General features: G+C 45.2%; 1 protein-coding gene across 1 annotated transcript in view; it reads right to left on the bottom strand.

Annotated features, from left to right (window-relative positions):
* Positions 1-20,677, bottom strand: part of LOC117367041 — a 42,455-nt gene that overhangs the window by 7,036 nt on the left and 14,742 nt on the right. The window contains exons 2-6 of the mRNA XM_033959243.1: positions 17,499-17,690; positions 13,859-13,921; positions 13,063-13,254; positions 2,294-2,362; positions 1,076-1,144 (exon numbers count right to left, since the gene is read on the bottom strand). Coding sequence (XP_033815134.1) covers positions 1,076-1,144; positions 2,294-2,362; positions 13,063-13,254; positions 13,859-13,921; positions 17,499-17,690 — 585 coding nt within the window. The remainder of the gene's footprint in view (positions 1-1,075; positions 1,145-2,293; positions 2,363-13,062; positions 13,255-13,858; positions 13,922-17,498; positions 17,691-20,677) is intronic.

The following is a 20,677-nucleotide window of genomic DNA, read 5'->3' as shown; positions in this document are numbered from 1 at the left end:
ACAGCCTCCGGAAGAGGGTTCCAGTTTTCTACCACTCTCTGGATGAAGAAGAACTTCCTTATATTTGTACGGAATCTATCCTGTGGCCGGATTTTCCTTTGGGAAAGTCTGGGAACCCATCATTTGAAGACTTTCCTATAACCCAAGTCATCAAACATTATATGACAAATGCATAATCCATAGCTGATACCCAAATTTGCAGTCATTATCCATCAGTCTTCTCTAATCAAGGCATCTGCCCTGTCAATGTGCTCTTGATGGGTGACCAGAATGACCTTCGTCAGTTGCACCTGTTCTTCCCTTAGTCAACCGTTTTACCCACTCATAAACCTTTCATTGATTTATGGTGCAATGTCCACACTGAGTCAATATCTGATGGTGAATTTTTAGAGGTCTCATGCCCTCTGCCCAAAGAGGGAGTGTGTGTTGCAGTGGTTAGAGCTACAGCCTTGGCAAACTGAGATTGTGGGTTCAAATCCCACCCTGCTTCTTCTGACCCTGGGCAAATCACTTCATCCCCATTGCCCCAGGTACATTAGGTAGAGTGGGAGCCCACCAGGACAGTTAGGGAATAATGCTTGAGTACCTGAATAATTTGTAATCCGCGTTGAATTGTAGGATAGGCAGAATATAACAATTTTTTTTTTTTAAAGCGCACTACTGCACGTTATTCTTCAATGGTGCAATCTTGCAATGGAGCGTCTATGTGTTTGACCTCGCATATGCTGCCACAAGACTAAAGGCCGAGTGCTGCATTGTGCATGGACAAACTATCCAACAGGCAATGTATGAATGCGTATGTTGCATTTCGTTTGCTCTGTTCTGGTTATCGTGTAATTTAACAATTGCCTTAAATTTTTTTATTTGCCCTCGTATATTTTTGAATGTTATTATGTGAGTTTCGTATTTGATTTTTACTTGTTTGCATCCCATTAACCCTTACCCCATTGCTTGTCCATGTTAACCTCGGGTTCTGCCAAAAACTCGGTTCTTCTGCCTTCGTTCAGAATATAAGATACCCTCCCTGAACTGAAGAGAAACCTAAAATCATTTATAAAGAACCCTTCACCCATACCTGCAACGACAAATGTAACCACAAGATCAGAAGAGGGGGTCTCTGGTGAAGGAATGGGTTCTTCAGGTCCTGGAGAAAGAAAGAAGATACTTTAAGAACATTTTGGTCAGACCAATGGTCCTCTAGCCCAGAATCCTGTTTCTAACAGTTGCTAATACAGGCCTCAAGTAACTGAAAGAAACTCAATTAGGAGCCAGCTGAAAACGAGCAGAGATGACCAAGGTCCAAGCGGTCAGAGATGACCAAGGTCCAAGCTGATAAAAACTTTGATAGGTAGTTCGCATGGAACACACTTCAATCGAACCTGACATGGGCCGCGTTTCGGCAAATGCCTGCGTCAGGGGTTCACAGTCTCCTTAAATTGTAATACTGTATGCAGTCCTTTATTCAGAATGTGTACCAATGGATAAACAGAGCCAACACCTCAAAGTGAAAGTGAACGAGTAAACAGAAATACGGTCTTCAATATTCAAGTAACAGATTGCATCCAATTTTAGGAGATTGTGAACCCCTGAAGCAGGCACTTGCCGAAACACGGCCCTTGTCGGGTTCGTCTGAAGTGTGTTCCATGCGAGCTACCTTTTAAAGTTTTTGCCAGTTTGTGTACCTTGTCAAAACCTCAGTTCTTCTGCCTTCGTTCAGGGTCTGAAGCCAGAATATAAGATAAGAACATAAGAAGTTGCCTCTGCTGAGGCAGACCTGAGGTCCATCTTGCCCAGCGGTTCACTCCCGCGGCGGCCCATCAGGCCTATTGCCTGAACAGTGGTCCCAGACTAATTTTGTAAACTTACCTCTAATCCTATCCCTAAACCTACCTCCACTCCTATCTGTACCCCCTCAATCCCTTTGTCCTCCAGGGACCTGTCCAGACCCTCTTTGAACCCCTGTAGCGTGCTCCTGTTTATCACATTCTCTGGTAGCGCGTTCAATGTATCCACCACCCTCTGGGTGAAAAAGAACTTCCTGGCGTTTGTTCTAAACCTTTCCCCTTTCAATTTCTCTGAGTGCCCCCTTGTACTTTTGGTTCCCCATAATTTGAAAAATCTGCCCCTGTCTACTTTTTTCTACGCCCTTCATGATCTTGAAGGTTTCTATCATGTCTCCTCTAAGTCTCCGCTTTTCCAGGGAGAACAGCCACAACTTTTTCAGTCTGTCAGTATACTCTTCCTGAACTGAAGAGAAACCTAAAATCATTTATAAAGAACCCTTCACCCATACCTGCAGCAATTAATGTAACCACATGATCAGAAGAGGGGGTCTCTGGTGAGGGATTGGGTTCTTCAGGTCCTGGAAAAGAAAGAAAGATGATACTTTAAGAACATAAGACTAGCCATATCGGTCAGACCAATGGTCCTCTAACCCAGGATCCTGTTTCCAACAGTTGCTAATCCAGGTCTCAAGCACCTGAAAGAAACTCAGTTAGTAACAGCATTGCATGCTACCGATCCCAGGGCAAGCAGTGACCTCCCCCATGTCTGTCTCAATGGGAGACTATGGACCTTTCCTCCACACACTTGTCCAGGATGATTCATTGCAGCCATTTCACTGCGGCCGTTTCAGTGCATGGGATTAAGGTCTTTGAGATCTGGGAAGGGCTAAGATTAGTGACAGGGTAGTTCAAACCTAGGGAGGAGAAAGGTTAGGGGCAGGGTTAGTGTTAATTTGTTTCAGAGCTGGGGAGGGGCGCGATTAGGGTCAGGGTTGGGTGAAGGTGGTGGGTCTCCTTCTTCACGTTCACCCCGTTGACCTCCACCAGGCGGTCTCCAGCCCACAGTCCTCTTGCCTTGGTTCAGGCTCCACATTGCAGATGTACTGCCCGTTCTTGCCCTTCTCGACATGCAGTTGGAAACTGTAGCCGCTCTCGGCTCAAAGAACGTGGCAGAGCCGTAGCTTCACCTGCTCCTTAACCATGGCACTGCCTGCTGAATGCTCCGAAGAGTGAGGATCAGGGATCGTATCGGGGGAAGACACAGTGGGGCGGAGGGAAGACACAATGGATCGGGGATTGGGAAAGGTAATAGCTGGAATTGGGGGTGGGGGCTCCAAGGCTGGGGAGGGAGAGTTTTTGGGGGGATGGGGGTGGCAAGCTGGGGCTCCCGACTGGTGGACTCGGGTTCGGTGTCAGTCACTCAGTGCTGTGGGGAGGGCAGTGACCCCCCTCGAGCCACTGGCAGTATCTCCCACGATGGATCAGGGATTGGGAGATTGGGGAATGGTAAGAGACTGGGATTGGGGGCTCCAAGGCTGAAGAGGGAGAGTTGCAGGGCCTCCCAACTGGCAGAGTCAGGTCCAGTGTCAGTCACTCAGTGCTATGGGGAGGGCAGAGCCCCCCAACCACCCAGGTGGATGGGTTGCGCTGTGAAAATACTCCCAGATCCCAGAAAGAAAACACTAAATAAAATGATTTTTATTTTATCAGACTAACTTAATCCATTCTTTGACTGGTTCTTGAAGATCTGATCAGGACAGTAGTGGAATTATCTAAGTGAAAGGGAAAAGCATTGCAGTGTCTCAAAAGGGGGGAGGGGGGAGTGAGTGGCAAAGAGGTGGCAAGAAGTAACGTAGCAGTATCGTTTTATGAGTTTATAATGCGATTATACTGCTTTAGAAACCATACAATGCTACTTGCTTCAACGAGCCTGGAACAGTTCAGCGCCCTGTGCTGAAGCGGTCCTCTCTTAAAGGGCTGCGATTAAAAGTCCCACGTTGAACCGTCGCAATGAAACAGCCACGCGGAACTGGCCATGCTGCCATGACCGCGCTGAATCGTCCCATTCCGTCTTAAACCCTGCTACACGTTACCGTATCCTCTGGCAGTGAGTTCCAGAGCTTAACTATTCTTTGACTGGTAAGATAGTCCCTTCTATTTGTTTTCAAAGTATTTTCATGTCATTTCATTGGGTTGTATGTTTTTTTTAGAGTGAAAATCAATTCGCTTTTTCCCATTCTGGTCCCATATTATAAAATTCCTCAGCTCACTTTTATCCTGTTTTACATTTGAATGTCACCTGGGGAGCTTCCTAGAAGTCCTTTGCACCTCACTAGTTGTGTAATGTCACCTCACCCTGCTCAACCCCATCAACCTGGAGGGATGTAATCTTGGTGTTCCTCTTGGGATCCGTATATTCAGGATCTTTCAACTAAGGAAAGAAGTTTAATTCTTAATGATTTACATTGAAGCTATGATTATTTATCTAAAATTCCAGTTCTTTTATTATTCTTTATTTTTGTCAACTTTCATTGGGTTTGGGGGGGGTTTAGTATGATTCTTTCAATAAAAAAGTTAAAAGCTAAATTTTGGGAGAGGATAGGGGGAGAGGTCAATAGGAAAAGGGAAAGGGGGTAGGAATTAGGGGGAGGGTATTGAGAGATGTAATGGGTATTTTGGAAATATATTTTGAAGAAATGAAAGATATATATTTTGAAATTAATATGATGAATTTTAATTTAATGACTTTTATTGTATTATATTATTGTATATTTACTGATTTCTTCAATAAAAATGTTATAAATAAATTAAATAGTAAATGACGGCTGATAAAGACTACCTACCCTTCTTCATTGAGAATATTGACCATTTAACCCTGCTCTGTTTTCTATCTTTTAACCACAATACTTAGGGTTACCAGATTTTCCCGAAGCCAAATCCGGACCCATGGCCATGCCCATAGATCCGCCCAGTTCCGCCTGTATCCTTCCCCCTAGCCCCGCCCCACCCCCTCCTGTAACCTGTTCACGCATCAGGACAGCATCCTTGCATGAACGGATGTGATGCATTGATGTCGTGCATGTGTGCGTGTCATCCCAACATTGCCAGGTTTTGAAAAGCTGTCCTGAGCCCCGGACATGTCCGGGAAAATCGACGTCTAGTAACCCTAACAATACCTCCTATCCCAAGTCTTTCTAATTTCCTCAAAAGTCTTCCATGAGGTACTTTGCCAAATGCCTTTTGAAACTCCAGATACACAATGTTGACTGACTCACACAAGCTTACTGATCCCTTCAGAGAAATGTAGTCGATTTCCCTTGACCAAATCTATCCACCTCGGTTTGCAAGTAACGTGGTTTGCGAGACGAGCAAACACTCCCGCAAATCTTACCTTGCATAACAAGTGTTGACTCGCAAAACGAGCTCTCAGCTATGGTGGCCCAGGGGTGATGCCTCTGCCGTCCGCCAGCGCCTCCCGATCCAAGCCGGCCGCCATCCTGTGCAAGCATGCGCAAAAACTCTCAGCTCCCGAGCCAAGCTGGCCGCCGCCCCGACAACGCGCGTGCCACGTGCACGCATGCACAATGTTGATGAGCGCGGAACATTGTGCGTGCTTGCATGTGGCGCAGGCGTTGTCGGGGCGGCAGCCAGCTTGGCTCGAGAGCTGAGAGCTTGTGCGCATGCTTGCACAGGACGGTGGCCGGCTTGGATCGGGAGCCAGGAGGTGCTGGTGGACAGCAGAGGCTTTGCCTGAAGCAGGAGGGCAGCCGCACAGGGACTCCGAGGGAAGGAAGCCATCCCACTGAAGGGGCTGGGGCACCCACAGGCAGGTACCCACTCCTGGGCCACCATAGCAAACCTTGGTTGTGGAACGAATCGTCCGAGTTGTACATTATGGCTTATGGGGAACTTTGCTTTGATATACGAGTGCTTTGGCTTACCAGCATGCTTCTGGAACGAATTATGCTCGTAAACCAAGGTACCACTGTACTCTGTAATTTTGCTCTTTATAATAATCTCTACCGTTTTACCTGGCACCAATGTCAGAACACACAAATTATTCTATGGGCAGAGTCAGAACAGCCTGAAATGCTGACTCATTCTTCCGTCCCACATTAAAATGGAAAGCACAGGCTAAACCCATATCCAGCATGTCATCGATGTCCCTTACCTCGGTTGCTTTTTCATTATTAGTTTTTAAATGGCTGTACTTAAAAGTTGGAACAAACAAACCAAGACTGCAGATATGTACAACGATGTAGGCAAAATTTATTGTGACAACCAAAGTATATTTACCAAACAAGGGATCCAACACGGTCCGTGTTTCGGACAACCTTCATCAGGGGTCCTATTTTGCCTACATCGTTGTACATATCTGCAGTTTTGGTTGGTTTGTTCCTGGTTGTTCTGGTTCACTGCAGATGAGGTGGGACCCCCTTTTTTCCTCTTGGTTCTGTTGCTTTGTACTTAAAAGTTGGAAACACTGCCTGCAAGAGAGGAGCTCAGAATGGGTTACAAATCAAGTGTGCAAGTATTTTCCCTATCTGTCCTTGCAGGCTTACAATCTATCTAATGCACCTGAGACAGGAGAAGATTAAGTGACTTGCCCATGTCCATATTGGTCGCCGCACCTCAAGAAGGACATGGCAGTTCTTGAGAGAGTCCAAAGGAGGGCAACGAAACTGGTAAGAGGGCTGGAAAACTGCCCATATGCTGAGAGGCTGGATAAACTGGGGCTCTTCTCTCTGGAAAAGAGGAGGCTCAGGGGGGATATGATAGAGACCTTCAAAATACTTAGGGGCATAGAGAGGGTGGACAGGGACAGGTTCTTCAGACTAAAAGGGACGACAGGTACGAGGGGGCACTCAGAGAAACTGAAGGGAGATAGGTTCAAATCAAATGCAAGGAAGTTTTTCTTCACCCAAAGGGTCGTGGACACACGGAATGCGCTCCCGGAGGAAGTGATCCGGCAGAGTACAGTACAGGGATTCAAACACGGATTGGACAGATTCCTGAGGGAAAAGGGGATCGTGGGGTACTGAGGGAGGTGCTGGGGTGTTGCATAAGTATAGACAGCTCACCAGGTCGTGCAGGTGCAAGGCCGGAGGGTTAGGACATTGATGGGAAGATAGGACTTCGATGAGAAACCTAGGGGGCAAGGGGGCCCCTTCTGGTGATTAAGGCAGGTCATGACCTGTTGGGCCGCCGCGGGGGCGGACTGCTGGGCGGGATGGACCTCTGGTCTGACCCGGCAGAGGCACTGCTTATGTTCTTATGCCCAGGGTCACAAGGAGCAGCATGGGATTTGAACCCACGACTGCAGGGGGCTGAAGCTGTACCTCTGACCACTATGCCACACAGCCCCTTCCTGGTGCTTTTGGAGGCGAGGAGTGGTCTAGTGGTACAGCTGCAGCCTCCGCATCCTGAAATTGTAGAATCCTGTCCCAGCGCTGTTGCTTGTAACCCTTGGCAAGTTACTTAATCCTCCCTTGCTCCAGGTCCAAAATAAGTATCTCGTATGTAAACTGCTTTGAATGTGTAACCACAATGGAATGGTCTAATGCCTGGCAACTAAAATTTAATGCAAAGAAATGCAGAGTAATGTATTTGGGGATTAATAATAGGGAGGAGAGAAGCTGATATGCACGGACGGGGAGAGGGACCTTGGGGTTATAGTGTCCGAAGATCTAAAGGCGAAAAAACAGTGTGACAAGGCAGTGGCTGCTGCCAGAAGGATGCTGGGCTGTATAAAGAGAGGCGTAGTCAGTAGAAGGAAGAAGGTGTTGATGCCCCTGTACAGGTCATTGGTGAGGCCCCACTTGGAGTATTGTGTTCAGTTTTGGAGACCGTATCTGGCGAAAGACGTAAGAAGACTTGAGGCGGTCCAGAGGAGGGCAACGAAAATGATAGGAGGCTTGCGCCAGAAGACGTATGGAACCCTGAATATGTATACCCTAGAGGAAAGGAGAGACAGGGGAGATATGATTCAGACGTTCAAATACTTGAAGGGTATTAACGTAGAACAAAATCTTTTCCAGAGAAAGGAAAATGGTAAAACCAAAGGACATAATTTGAGGTTGAGGGGTGGTAGATTCAGGGGCAATGTTAGGAAATTCTACTTTACGGAGATGCCTGGAATGCGCTCCCGAGAGAGATGGTGGAGAGTAAAACCGTGACTGAGTTCAAAGAAGTGTGGGATGAACACAGAAGATTTAGAATCAGAAAATAATATTAAATATTGAACTAGGCCAGTTACTGGGCAGACTTGCACGGTCTGTGTCTGTATATGGCCGTTTGGTGGAGGATGGGCAGGGGAGGGCTTCAATGGCTGGGAGGGTGTAGATGGGCTGGAGTAAGTCTTAACAGAGATTTTGGCAGTTGGAACCCAAGCACAGTACCGGGTAAAGCTTTGGATTCTTGCCCAGAAATAGCTAAGAAGAAAAATTACAAAAAAAAAAATTTAAAAAAAAAAAAATTTAAATTGAATCAGGTTGGGCAGACTGGATGGACCATTCGGGTCTTTATCTGCCGTCATCTACTATGTTATGTTACTATATGTCACAAAAGGGTGGTATACAAGTCCCAGTCCCTTTCCCCTTTTCTTGTTTCCATCCCCCCCCCCCCCCGCCACATCCCCTTCGGAGACCCCAGAAACATTCAAACTCCCAGAGTCTATAGGTAAACTGTTGAGGTTTCCCAGGAATACTGACTTCACAATAATCCCCGGATTATATGGAGGTCGCCCATTATTGGGCACAGATCTCGCATCGGTATTCAAAATTGGGCATGGATCCTAGATTGGCTCCCCAAATAATTAGTTGATGGGCTCCACTGATTATGATTCTGGGCGCTGATCTGGCTATGTGTTATTCTGTAACACTAGGCACTTCAGTTGGATTGGTGCAACTCATAAGGGGGCGTGGCCTTGGGAGAGGCCTGGGCGGGTCAGGGCTGTTCGCAAAAGAATACAGAATAGCGGGGATCCATGACTAATTTGTACACGAGGGTTTTAGAGTGTGGTGCAGTGGTTAAAGCTACAGCCTCAGCACCCTGAGGTTGTGAGTTCAAACCCATGCTGCTCTTTGTGACCCTGGGCAAGAGACTTAATCCCCCTGTTGCCCCAGGTACATTGGATAGATTTTGAGACCACCGGGACAGACAGGGAAAAATGCTTGAACACCTGAATAAATTCATGTAAACCATTCAGAGTTCCCCGGGGAGAACAGTACAGAAAATTGAATAAATAATATGAAAAATTTCAGCCTCTGATAACCAGAACTGGTATTGTGACATCATAATTCCTCAGTCCACCAATAAGAGCCAACCTCATCAATAATGTCACAATGGCTTGATTGTCCTTTACTTGGCTTACTTTTGCTATATTTTGATTTCTAGTGTGGTGCAGTGGTTAAAGCTACAAGCCTCCGCATCCTCAGGTTGTAGATTCAAACCCACGCTGCTCCTTGAGACCCTGGGCAAGTCACTAATTCCCTCATTGCCCCAGGTACATTAGACAGACTGTGAGAACATTTTCAGTTTTGAAAAATGAATAAATAAATATACCAGGTTTCAAGCCCTTGCAAGACTGAATTTGGTACAAAGCTCTGTTTTATAAGGAATGATCATTCTGAAGCACCCTTTATAGAATAGTCTTGAGTGCTGAATTTTATTGGCATCGAATTTTCAGGGTCATTTTTAGAATTTGGCCCTAGAAGATCTGCCAACAGAGCCGGGACCAAGAACGATCCCATCGAGCCCTGCGAAGCATGGCCAGAATTTCAAAGCGATCCGCCTCTACTGGCTTCTTTTGCATGCCGTGATCCTTCAAAATGATGGGGGGTCAGAGGAAGTTGGGATTAAATCTGAGGCCCTTTCTGTGCCTCGTACTACCTGCTGCCTGAGCGATGATCTTTGGGGCGGAGTGCATGGGGCTTGGGTGACTGATTCCGAGAAAGGACAGCTAAATCTCGCTGGAAAGGGGACATTCTGGAGATCGTCTCGCAAGATAACCAGTTTCATGTTCAGTCCTCGTCGGCTGATCGTTAATTTATCTCAAGTTGAATCAGCTGTGCTAGACTGCAGGGCATTTGGCTCTAAGAAGCACGGTAGAAAAAGACCCTTTGGCCTATAAAGTCTGCTCAGTTTCCGCTGCCTAAGAACACATCAGCACCTTGTTCTCCTTTCACGTTGCTTCATCTTGCATGTTCCTCTTTTGGCCCTAGTGCATTTCCACTCCAACTACCATTTATCATTTTTATAGCGCCGCAAGGCGTACACAGCGCTAAAGAAATTCAAGGCATACGCACCGCTCCGGGTGCTTCTCGCCCTCGCTCCGCCGCATCCTAAGGCCACTCTGAGATGTCCTGTCCGTCTGTCCAAATTAGATTGTAAGCTCTTCTCGGCAGGGACTGTCTATTGTATGTTAAATATACAATAGACAGTCCCTGCTCAGAAGAGCTTACAATCTAATTTGGACAGATGGACAGGACATCTCAGAGTGGCCTTAGGCAGTGGCGGAGCGAGGGCGAGAGGCACCCGGGGCGATGGTGCCCTTTCTCCACTCCCACCCCCTGCACGACCACCCCTTCCCTACCCCCGCACCTCTTTAACGTTTCCGGCATGAGCAGTAACTCCAGCCTGCTGCGCAAGCCAGTGTCGGCTTTTCCTCTGATGTCACTGACTAGGCGCGGGTTCAGGAAGTTAAGTCGGAGGATGAGCCGACCCTGGCGCGCGCAGCAGGTTGAGGTTACTGCTCATGCCGGAAACGTTAAAGAGATGCAGGGGAAGGGAGGGAGCATGCATGCATGGTAGTGGGGGGGTGGGGTGGAAGGAGTTGGGGGCAGCTGCTGGCGCCCGCACTAAGACGGTGCCTGGGGAAGACCGCCCCCCCACCCCCCACCCAAGGAGTCTACTTAGAAGAGAGAATGGTGCTGTATTTTTGTTAACAGCATTTTAATTGGTTTTTGGGTTGTTTTTTAAAAATATTTTTTATTTAGAAGTTGCTCAATACAAAAAACACAACATTCGTAAACGTAGCCCAAGTGGCAAAACAAGTCTATCCCAAGGTTCTTCGCGTAGACCAGGGGTGTCAAAGTCCCTCCTCGAGGGCCGCAATCCAGTCGGGTTTTCAGGATTTCCTCAATGAATATGCATGAGATCTATTAGCATACAATGAAAGCAGTGCATGCAAATAGATCTCATGCATATTCATTGGGGAAATCCTGAAAACCCGACTGGATTGCGGCCCTCGAGGAGGGACTTTGACACCCCTGGCGTAGACCATAAGGACTCAAAAACAGACCGAAACCGTCCCTCTCCCTTTTCCCAACCCACCCCCCACTCCCAGTTTCAAAAGTTCAGGAGAGCACTTAAGAACATAAGAAGTGCCACTGCTGGGTCAGACCAGTGGTCCATCCTGCCCAGCAGTCCGCTCATGCAGCGGCCCCCAGGTCAAAGACCAGTGCTCTAAATGAGTCCAGCCTCACCTGCATACGTTCCAGTTTAGCAGGAACTTGTCCAACTTTGTCTTGAATCCCTGGAGGGTGTTTCCCCCTATTTGAATCCCTGGAGGGTGTTTTCCCCTATGACAGACTCCGGAAGAGCGTTCCAGTTTTCCACCACTCTCTGGGTGAAGAAGAACTTCCTTACGTTTGTACGGAATCTATCCCCTTTCAACTTTAGAGAGTGCCCTCTTGTTCTCCCTACCTTGGAGAGGGTGAACAACCTGTCTTTATCTGCTAAGTCTATTCCCTTCGGTACCTTGAATGTTTCGATCATATCCCATCTCAATCTCCTCTGTTCGAGGGAGAAAAGGCCCAGTTTCTCCAATCTCTCACTGTATGGCAACTCTTCCAACCCCTTAACCATTTTAGTTGCTCTTCTCTGGACCCTTTTGAGTAGTACCGCGTCCTCTTCATGTATGGCGACCAGTGCTGGACGCAGTACTCCAGGTGAGGGAGCACCATGGCCCGGTACAGCGGCATGATAACCTTCTACGATCGGTTCGTGATCCCCTTCTTTATCATTCCTAGCATTCTGTTCGCCCTTTTCGCCGCCGCCGCCACACATTGCACGGACAGCTTCATCGGCTTCATCTTACTGAGACTTGACGCTGGCAGCACCTCTGGACGTGAACTTCTCTTCTGACACTGCACTGCTTGTGTTGACTTTAAACCATAAAACGGCACGGGTATCAGGTCAATCAATAATATAACATACTCCACTAGTCTCAAAATCACTTCACATATGTTCCTCAGATTGCCACACCATTCTAAAGTGTGGTAGCATATCTTCACTGGAACTTTCTTTTATGTGACGATTTTGGACTTATCTTTAATCTTAGACTCTTTACTTATATATAATCTATGAATTTGTACTTTATAAAGTGATACTGTGCAAATTAAGTGACTTATCTTTTAAACCGGGTCTGGTGGGGAATGATGCAGACCCGGTTTAAAAGATAAGTCACTTAATTTGCACAGTATCACTTTATAAAAGTACAAATTCATAGATTATATATAAGTAAAGAGTCTAAGATTAAAGATAAGTCCAAAATCGTCACATAAAAGAAAGTTCCAGTGAAGATATGCTACCACACTTTAGAATGGTGTGGCAATCTGAGGAACATATGTGAAGTGATTTTGAGACTAGTGGAGTAAGTTATATTATTGATTATGTTGACTTTAAGCCATGTGATGCCCAGACTCAAAAGAATAGCCTAGGAGTCGGGGCACTGCTAGGCTCAAATTCACCCAGAGCTGTGTTGTTCCAGAGGAAAACAGAGCAGCTGTTCTGGAAGCCATGAGGGAGAGCATGTACCGAGGAGTCAGGGAGCTGCACTTAAGGCTGATAGAAGCTGCCAATTGCTCCCTCTTGGTATTTTAACCCTTTATTTGGCATTATTGCTCAGAAGCAACATGTGTTCCTAGGGTTCTTTTGGGGGATCAAACCAAAAAGACAGAAGAACACCTCGCCTTAGAGTACAGACAGTCAAACAAAAAAGGCAAGCAAAGGTGTCTTTTCAACCAAAAATGAAGTCATTATTTGAAACGGTGGTCCCAACAACAGAGATCCTTGTTGGGACCACCGTGAATAAAAAAAAAGTACTGGGCCAGGAGCAAGGAGAGTTCACCTCCCCCCTGCCCCCTTCCACTTGAGTTTCAATATGGAAAAAAGCAAGCAAGTTTCACAAGGTTGGCGACCCGGCAGGAACCCACCACTGATTCTCTAGCCCTTGGCTTTCCGATGACTAGTGAAAGGTCAGCTCTCCCGCACTTACCAGGCTCTAAGCATTCTCTGCTTGGTTTTCCCCAGACCGTCGTTCCTTTCTCATGGATACACCCGATGGTGCCTGAGCACCGGTGGCTTGATTCGCATCCGTACTTACACACGAAAAGCAGCTCCTGCCCTAGGGCATATTTTCCCGTGGTTACGTTTGCCCTTGCATGCGTGATGGAATTCCCACAGTAATCTGTAACACAAAAGCAGCAACAGTTATACTACAGTAACTAGTGTATCGTCAATTAAGATGTTTATTGTACTGGTCTGTACAACCTCTTTCACATAAGAACAGTGATCCTCAGTGGTGTCCTAATCAACGCACAGCTCGTCAGATTTTCAGGATCTACTCCATGCAAATAACACATTCTTTTTTTTTGGGGAGTATCAGAAGTGGCCACCAGGTGTCAGTATGTCTTATTCCATTCAAAATCGTGATTTTGAGCCAATCAGGGCCTTAGGCCCCTCCCACTGCATCCCATGATGCATTGAGAGGGGGAAGGCCTGTCATTCTGAGCACGCACCCCTATAATCAGTAGGGACCGGGCTTCCCTCCTGCCAATTTTATACTGTCTTTTAAAAGTTTTATACATTGACTGTAAACTGCTTAGTATTGTAAATGGTATATAAATGTTTTAAATAAATAAATGCTCCGACACTCATAATTCCTATGAGTGTCAGAGCATTTAGCACCCTGGGCCTCGGTAGAAAACATTACCATGGCTCAGTAAAGGGGGGGGGGGCATATTTCCTCCAGATAAGTGTTATAGAAACCTTTGTTTGTAAGGCATTTTTACCAGTGAAGTTATTGCTGTCTTTTGCTTCTGCATTTTGTTTGACTTCTGAAATGGTTTTGTTATCTGAAAAAAAAAAGAAAGAAAGAAGGATAAGATTTGATTTAACATTGTACGTGGAGCCAGTGCAGTAAAAGTGTGGTTGTTTCGTAGCATTTCAAAAGAACTTAGGTGCTAAAATTAGTTGTTATCATCTTGTCCACTTTCTGTCCACTTCCTGGTGGCCTTTCTAAATGCCATTGTCCTGGTTTGCACATGCCGGTGTGAAACATTTCTTGTGCAAATTTGAGTATAGAAGGTACACAACCAGCCAACGCCCCTCTTCTTAATTCATCCTCGCTGGAGAAGCGACACCCTCCTGGAAGCCAAGTCACCATCCTCACAGAGGGCCCCTTTCACAAAGCTCTGGTGGCGATTCTCCCATAGGAAAGGCACCGACGCCCGTAGGAATTGAATGGGCTTCGGTACATTTGCCACGAGAGAAGCTCAAAATTGGTCTTATGCGAAGACCAGTGGGGTAGTAGCTGGGGGGGGAGGGCACCTCTTCATCCCCCCCCCCGCCACGGTCACGCCCTCCCTTAACTCCCTCGTACCTATTTAAAATCTTCACCATCACGGGCAACTACTCTAGCCTGCTCTTCACACTGTCCTAGCTCCCTATGAAATCACTTCCGGGTCGCGAGGACCGGGAAGTGATGTCAGAGGGAAAGCCAGTGTGAGCAGTGGGCTGGAGAAGCTGCTCGTGCTCACGCTGGCAAAGATTTTAAGAGGTGCATGGGTGTGAAGGGAGGTCACGAGTGTGGGGCAGAAGGAGCGGTGAGAGCTGGGTGTGGGGTGGTTGGTGTAGAAGGTGCGGGAGAGGGCAAAGAGGAGGGCGTGTGGGGTGCCACCGCCCCCAGGTGCCTCCTACTCCCACTATGTCACTGGCAAAGACTTCTAGAGCATCAGCTCTTAAAAAACCTCTCCCTTGCATGGTTTAATTTGATGAGCTTCAGTGTCATCCCCTAGGTGTGGTGTGGGTAGTGTTACCATAAGTCTTTATGAGGACATGTCCGGGGGTTAAGACAGTTCTTCATAACCCGGCTCTTTGTCCGGGTTTTGAAAAGCTTCCCGCCAAAACTGCAACAGGAAGGGGCATGTGCAGATGCAACGCGGTGACATCATTGCGTCGTGTCCGCTTGGGGCCGGGACTGGGGGGGCGGAACAGGGCATGACAGAGGCGGAACTGGGTGGTCCTGGTGGGCGTGCCCATGGGCCCGGATTTTCCCAAAGGAAAATCTGGTAACCCTATTTATGGAGCTCTGCAGAACGCTGTTGTTCCATTTAATTTTTTTCTACCAGGTTAGTTATTTCAACGTTTGAGTTCCTTATTTTTAAACAGCCTAGATGGGTTTTGGGGCAATTTTCGTGAGCAATTTTCACCGGTGCTGGTTCATGTGGATTAGGTTTAAAATATTGAGTTTGGCCTCTCAGGCTTTACACGTGAGGGGCCTAATTAGTTGACTAGGAAACCGAATTGGTGTGTCCCTTGCCTGTGGTTGCGATTGAGTCAGGGGGCCCTTTTCATAGGTTTATCTGTGAGACAGATTTGTTGGATCAGGTGGGGAACAAGGGCATTCTCAGCAGTGATTCCAAAGCTGTGGAATAATGTGCCACAGGTGTTGCGTAGAGACTAATTATGGACAGTTTCATATACACATGGTTGTTCCTTGAGAAAGGTAGTGGTATGTCCTGTTTCTGCTGGAGTTTTATGGGTGGGGATGTTTTATATGTAGAAGCATGCAGGCAGAATATAAGAATTTTAACTAAGTACTTAAAAGCAGGGGTGCCCAATATGTCAATCGCGATCGACCAGTAGAGTCGATCGCGGAGCCCATCCCAGGCTCCATGATAGACTCACGTTGCCTTCACAATCTACCGGGCCGATCAGCCTTCCTCTCCCCTGGGTCATCTCAGCCGTTTTAGGAAAGTTCAAGATTCTTAAATTTCGGTTAAAGTTTTCAGTTCTTTCAATTTTTTTTGATGTATGACATTATTATCTTTCATTATGGCTGAAGTTGAATTCTTCAAGCCCTCAATATCTTTATCTACTTGCATAAAATGCCTTGAGGTTTCCTGCTTATTCAAATGCAAAGACTGAGACAAATTTTCAACCTTACTCACAAGTAGTGTTGTTTATTATTTATTATTATTATTATTATTATTATTAATCAAGTTTCAAGTTTTATTAAATTTTGATTTTACGCAATATCAAATATTTCAATGCGTATTACATAATTGAAATGTACAATAAAAAAACTGGGGTGACAAATACAAATAAGACAAAATTATACAAACTAATCATTATGTATTATTAATACAAACTGAAACAAGTGGGTAGAGAAAAAATGGAATTACAATTTAAAAAAAAAATAAATTTTTAACAATTAAGGTTTATACATAAGGGTAGGGTAGGTGAGAAAAATGATGAAGGAAAGAAAGAGAGAAAGAGAGAAAAGAAAAAAAAAAAAGTTTTACATGTTTGATTCCTAAAGGATAAATATTGTGTTTATTATCATTATCTATTTATGTATTGAATGCATCTCTATAAAGAATGGTTTTCAAACCATGTTTAAATTTGTCTAGTGATGTTTCGTTACGTAAATAGATAGGTAAATTATTCCACAGTTGAGGTGCTTGTACTGAAAATATAGTTGTTCTTCTTGTCCCAATTATTTTTAATGAAGGGATAGTTAGTAAATTTTGTTGTGTTGATCTTAGCGTCCTTAACGAAGAATAAGGGATTATTAGTCTATCTAGAAATAATGGCGCGTGTACTTGTTGGATTTTAAATGTTAGTAATGTCTCTTGGGTTGATTTGTAAACAGATCAGTAAGCTTTTGAATTGCCTTCCAGATGGTATTGGACCACTGTGTTATCTACAGTCGGGTAATCTTTAAGGCTCTTTTGATGAATATTCGGCTCTACGGGCGAGACTCCGCCTTCGAGGATTTCCTTCACTCGCCGGTGCTCCGGCTGCCCTCTCCTGTCTCCCCTGCTAAAAACCGTGTTCGTGGTTTTTCAACATTCGTGGGGGGTTCCTGGAACGGAACCCCCGTGAATATTGTGGGAGTACCGTACTAGGGAAATTGCAGAGTGATCTGACAGTGTCCTACCATAAATCTCAGAGTTAGTAACAAATTGGAAAAGTGATTTAGAAATCAGGAAGACTATTCTAGAATAACTAGAGTATGGGGCAGAAAAGAAAGTATAATCTTTTTCAGAAGGATTAAGTAATCTCCAAGGATCTACGAGTCCTAGGTTTTTTTTTAATGTTTTGTATACAGATATTTGATGCAAGTTCTGATGCAATATTGTTAAAAAAATTCAGGAGAATCACAATTTGGAGCATAAAGATTACAGAGAGTTATAGCCGCGTTATTAATGAGAACATTTAAAATAACCCCTCTTCCATCCAGATCATTAATCTGCAATATAACAGCTAGCATTATGGATTTATTTTCCTTTTGGACAGCTGCTATGCGTCTAGTAGTTTTTATCAAAAAGGTCCTTGGATGCTAAGTCATTTAGGTGGGTCTCTTGGATCAAAACTGTATCTGTCCGACATTGATAAATCCAGAATTCCAAAAATCAATCAACTTACCTATGCACTGAAAAGCTCTTTTCCTATGGGTCCATTGGATCTGCCCAGAAATGTTTTTGCATGTCAAGTATCCTGTTGACCCAGGTGATCGCTTGTAACCAGGTAGACACTCAAATTGTACAGTGCTTCCCACCACAAATTTTTCTATGGTGATTTTGGCAAATTTGGCAGTATGTTCAGGGGTGCAGAATGCTGCCAAAAAGAAAACCAGGAGATGAATGTCAGCAACCTTTTGGTACAAGGCTCCTCTCGGACACAGGAACATAATAATCAGGGAATATTAACAGGAAGGAGAGGAAGTGTCCTGGTGGCTAGTAGGGTTGAGCACCCAGAAAATGTTTGCGTTTGTTTTAATTCTTAATTCTTTTTTTTTTCCAGTTTGATATGAATGTTGTTAAGAGTTGCAGACTATTTGTACATTGTGCGTGTTTTCTTAAATAACTATATGCTATACCAGGGGTCGAGAGCAACTAGCTGTTCTTCCAGCAAAGCCCAGTAAGGTATATTATTACCCTTATCCTTACCCAGAAACCTGTACTATATTAGGTTCCATGAGAGCTTTGAAAAACACAGATAACATAGTATCACGGCAGATAAAGACCTGAATAGTCCATCCAGTCTGCCCATTAGTTTTTTTTCTCTTTTTTTTTAATCTTTATTGATTTTCAAACTTTGACAGTGCAATACAATTAATTAAACATAAAACACTGCATATAACACACTATTAAATACATAAGTAATACATAAAACAATCATTTTCTCTCACCCTCCTCCCAATTATTAATACAATAAGACATATTATGTGATTACAATATTATAATTAAGTAATTTTAATCCTCAAAATACATTTCCCTCCCCCCCGGATGTGTAAGGAAATCTAATAAAAGGACCATTATTGCTCCACACTTTATTAAATGAATTACTAAACCCCAAACCTTCCGCATTCATTCTCTCGTATTTATGTGTGGTACACACATTTGCCCACCAGAATGTGTAATTAAGTCTGTCTTGGCTCTTCCAGTTGCGTGTAACTATTTGGATAGCTATATCCGTCATGATCAAGAAAAGACGGCTTTTATATTTTTCCAAAGTAGGCTTAACATGTAGTAACGTACCACAAATTAATGCTTCATAAGTTAAGGGAATAGATGACTCAAGAATAAGATTTATTTGTCCCCAAATTGACCTCCAGAAATTAAGTACAGTGGTGCCTCGCATAACGGCCGCCTCGCACAGCGGACGCTGCGCACAACGAACTTTATGTCGTGATCCGTATAACGTACTTCGTTTCACACAACGAAGTCGCCCGAGCTGCATCCTTCCGGGGTTCCTGCGGGGTTGGATCGCAGCGGGGTTGGTCGAGGGTAGTCTCCTTCTCCTTACCTGCCCTGTCGCAGCACACAGCCGAACGGAAATCTTCCCGATGTCAGCGCTGACGTCGGAGGGAGGGCTTAAGCAAAGCCCTCCCTTCCTCCGACGTCAGCGCTGACATCAGGAAGACTTCCGGTCGGCTGTGTGCGGCTGCGGCAGGGCAGGTAGGAAGAAGGCAATGGCGAACGAAAGAGGGGGGAGGGGGCGGTCCGCCCCGAAGAATGTGCACAGCTGGTCAGGTCCCCCGATCGACCGACAACAGGCCCGGCCGACAAACCTCCCTGCCCTGTAGCCGCGAATCTAAATTACCTCTTACAGCAGCTTCAATAATCCAGCTGCTGTAAGAAGGTAATTTAGATTCGCGGCTACAGGACAGGGAGATTTGTCCGACCGGGCCTGTTCTGTTGTCGGTCGGGTGCAAAAGCGCCACAAAGGTGGAGGCAGGGAGGGAGGAAAGGTGGAGTGGAGAAGAAAAGACGCTTAAGGGGGGAGAAGGCCGCTGAAAGCACATGTTGGAGCAGGGGATGAGAGGGAGGGAGAGAAGGGGAAATATTGGACAAGGGCAGAAGGGATGCTAAATCATAGGGTGACAGGCAGAGAGAACAACAGGAAAAAGAGTGGAAGCAATCTTGAACCCTGAGGGTGAGGGCAGAGAGAGGTGGTGAGATGATTGATCATGGGGAGAGGGACAAAAGGGAATAGAGATGGGATAGGAAGATAGTGGAAGTAAAAGGACAGGGAGATGTATGTTTTTAGATGTATCTAAATAAAAATAATAACAAAAAATTTATCTTTTTTATGTCATCTTAGCATATTTTATGCTGCAGAACGAATTATTTTTTTTTACATGTATTCCTATGGGAAAACGCGTTTCACATAACGAACGTTTCACATAACAAACTTGCTCCTGGAACCAATTAAGTTCGTTGTGTGAGGCACCACTGTATCAATGGTCAAAAATATAACAGATGATCCAGAGTCCCTATAGCAATATGACAGTGCCAGCATCTATTAGACTTAGAACTATCTAGTTTTTGTAAACAAACTGGGGTCCAAAAAATCCTATGTACTAAAAATAACCATGTCTGTCTCATAGATGAAACATAAATGCCCATTAGTTTTTCTCATTAAAAATACATGATTAAATTGTTTCTTCTTTGATATTTCTGGGCCATAGACTAAAGTCCACCTGATATTGTCCTATGTTCCAGCTGCTGAAGTTACCATCTAAGCATCTATCCAACCATCTCGTTGTTCGCAGGATATTAGAGAATGACACGGTGACAAAATTCATCACTGTTCCCGTCCCCGCGGATAACCGCGGGAAATAATCCCTTGTCATTTTCTAGTGTCTATTTCAATCTCAATCCTTCTACACCAGCATTCTTCAAAGCAAAGCTTGCGGGTCAGTGGTTGTGCCCAATTATACTCTGATTCTTCCCTCTCTCCTTAAAGAATGACATGAAGATGGTTTCCCGCGGTTATCCGCGGGGACGGGAACGGTGATGAATTTTGTCACCGTGTCATTCTCTACAGGATATCTACCGTAAAGTTGGGCCAGTAATATCCTCATGTTCCAAGTTAGAATGAGGCGTATGTTTCTAAAATGGATCACATATGCATGTATGTTCTGAAACCCCAACATACATATGTGTGTAATGGCACATATATGTTTATATTGCTGTGCTCTCCCCACTGATAATTTTAGATGTTCATGTTGGCAAGATGGATGATTCCACCACATGTAACCCACACAAACACATCCAGATCCGGTTCTAAACTACTAGCAGAACTTGATATTTCCCGAT

The sequence above is a fragment of the Geotrypetes seraphini genome, chromosome 9 (genome assembly GCF_902459505.1).
Source record: "Geotrypetes seraphini chromosome 9, aGeoSer1.1, whole genome shotgun sequence".
NCBI classification, from domain to species: Eukaryota; Metazoa; Chordata; class Amphibia; order Gymnophiona; family Dermophiidae; genus Geotrypetes; species Geotrypetes seraphini.
Note: the sequence above shows the minus strand (reverse complement) of the source record. Positions and strands in the feature narration are given on the sequence as shown.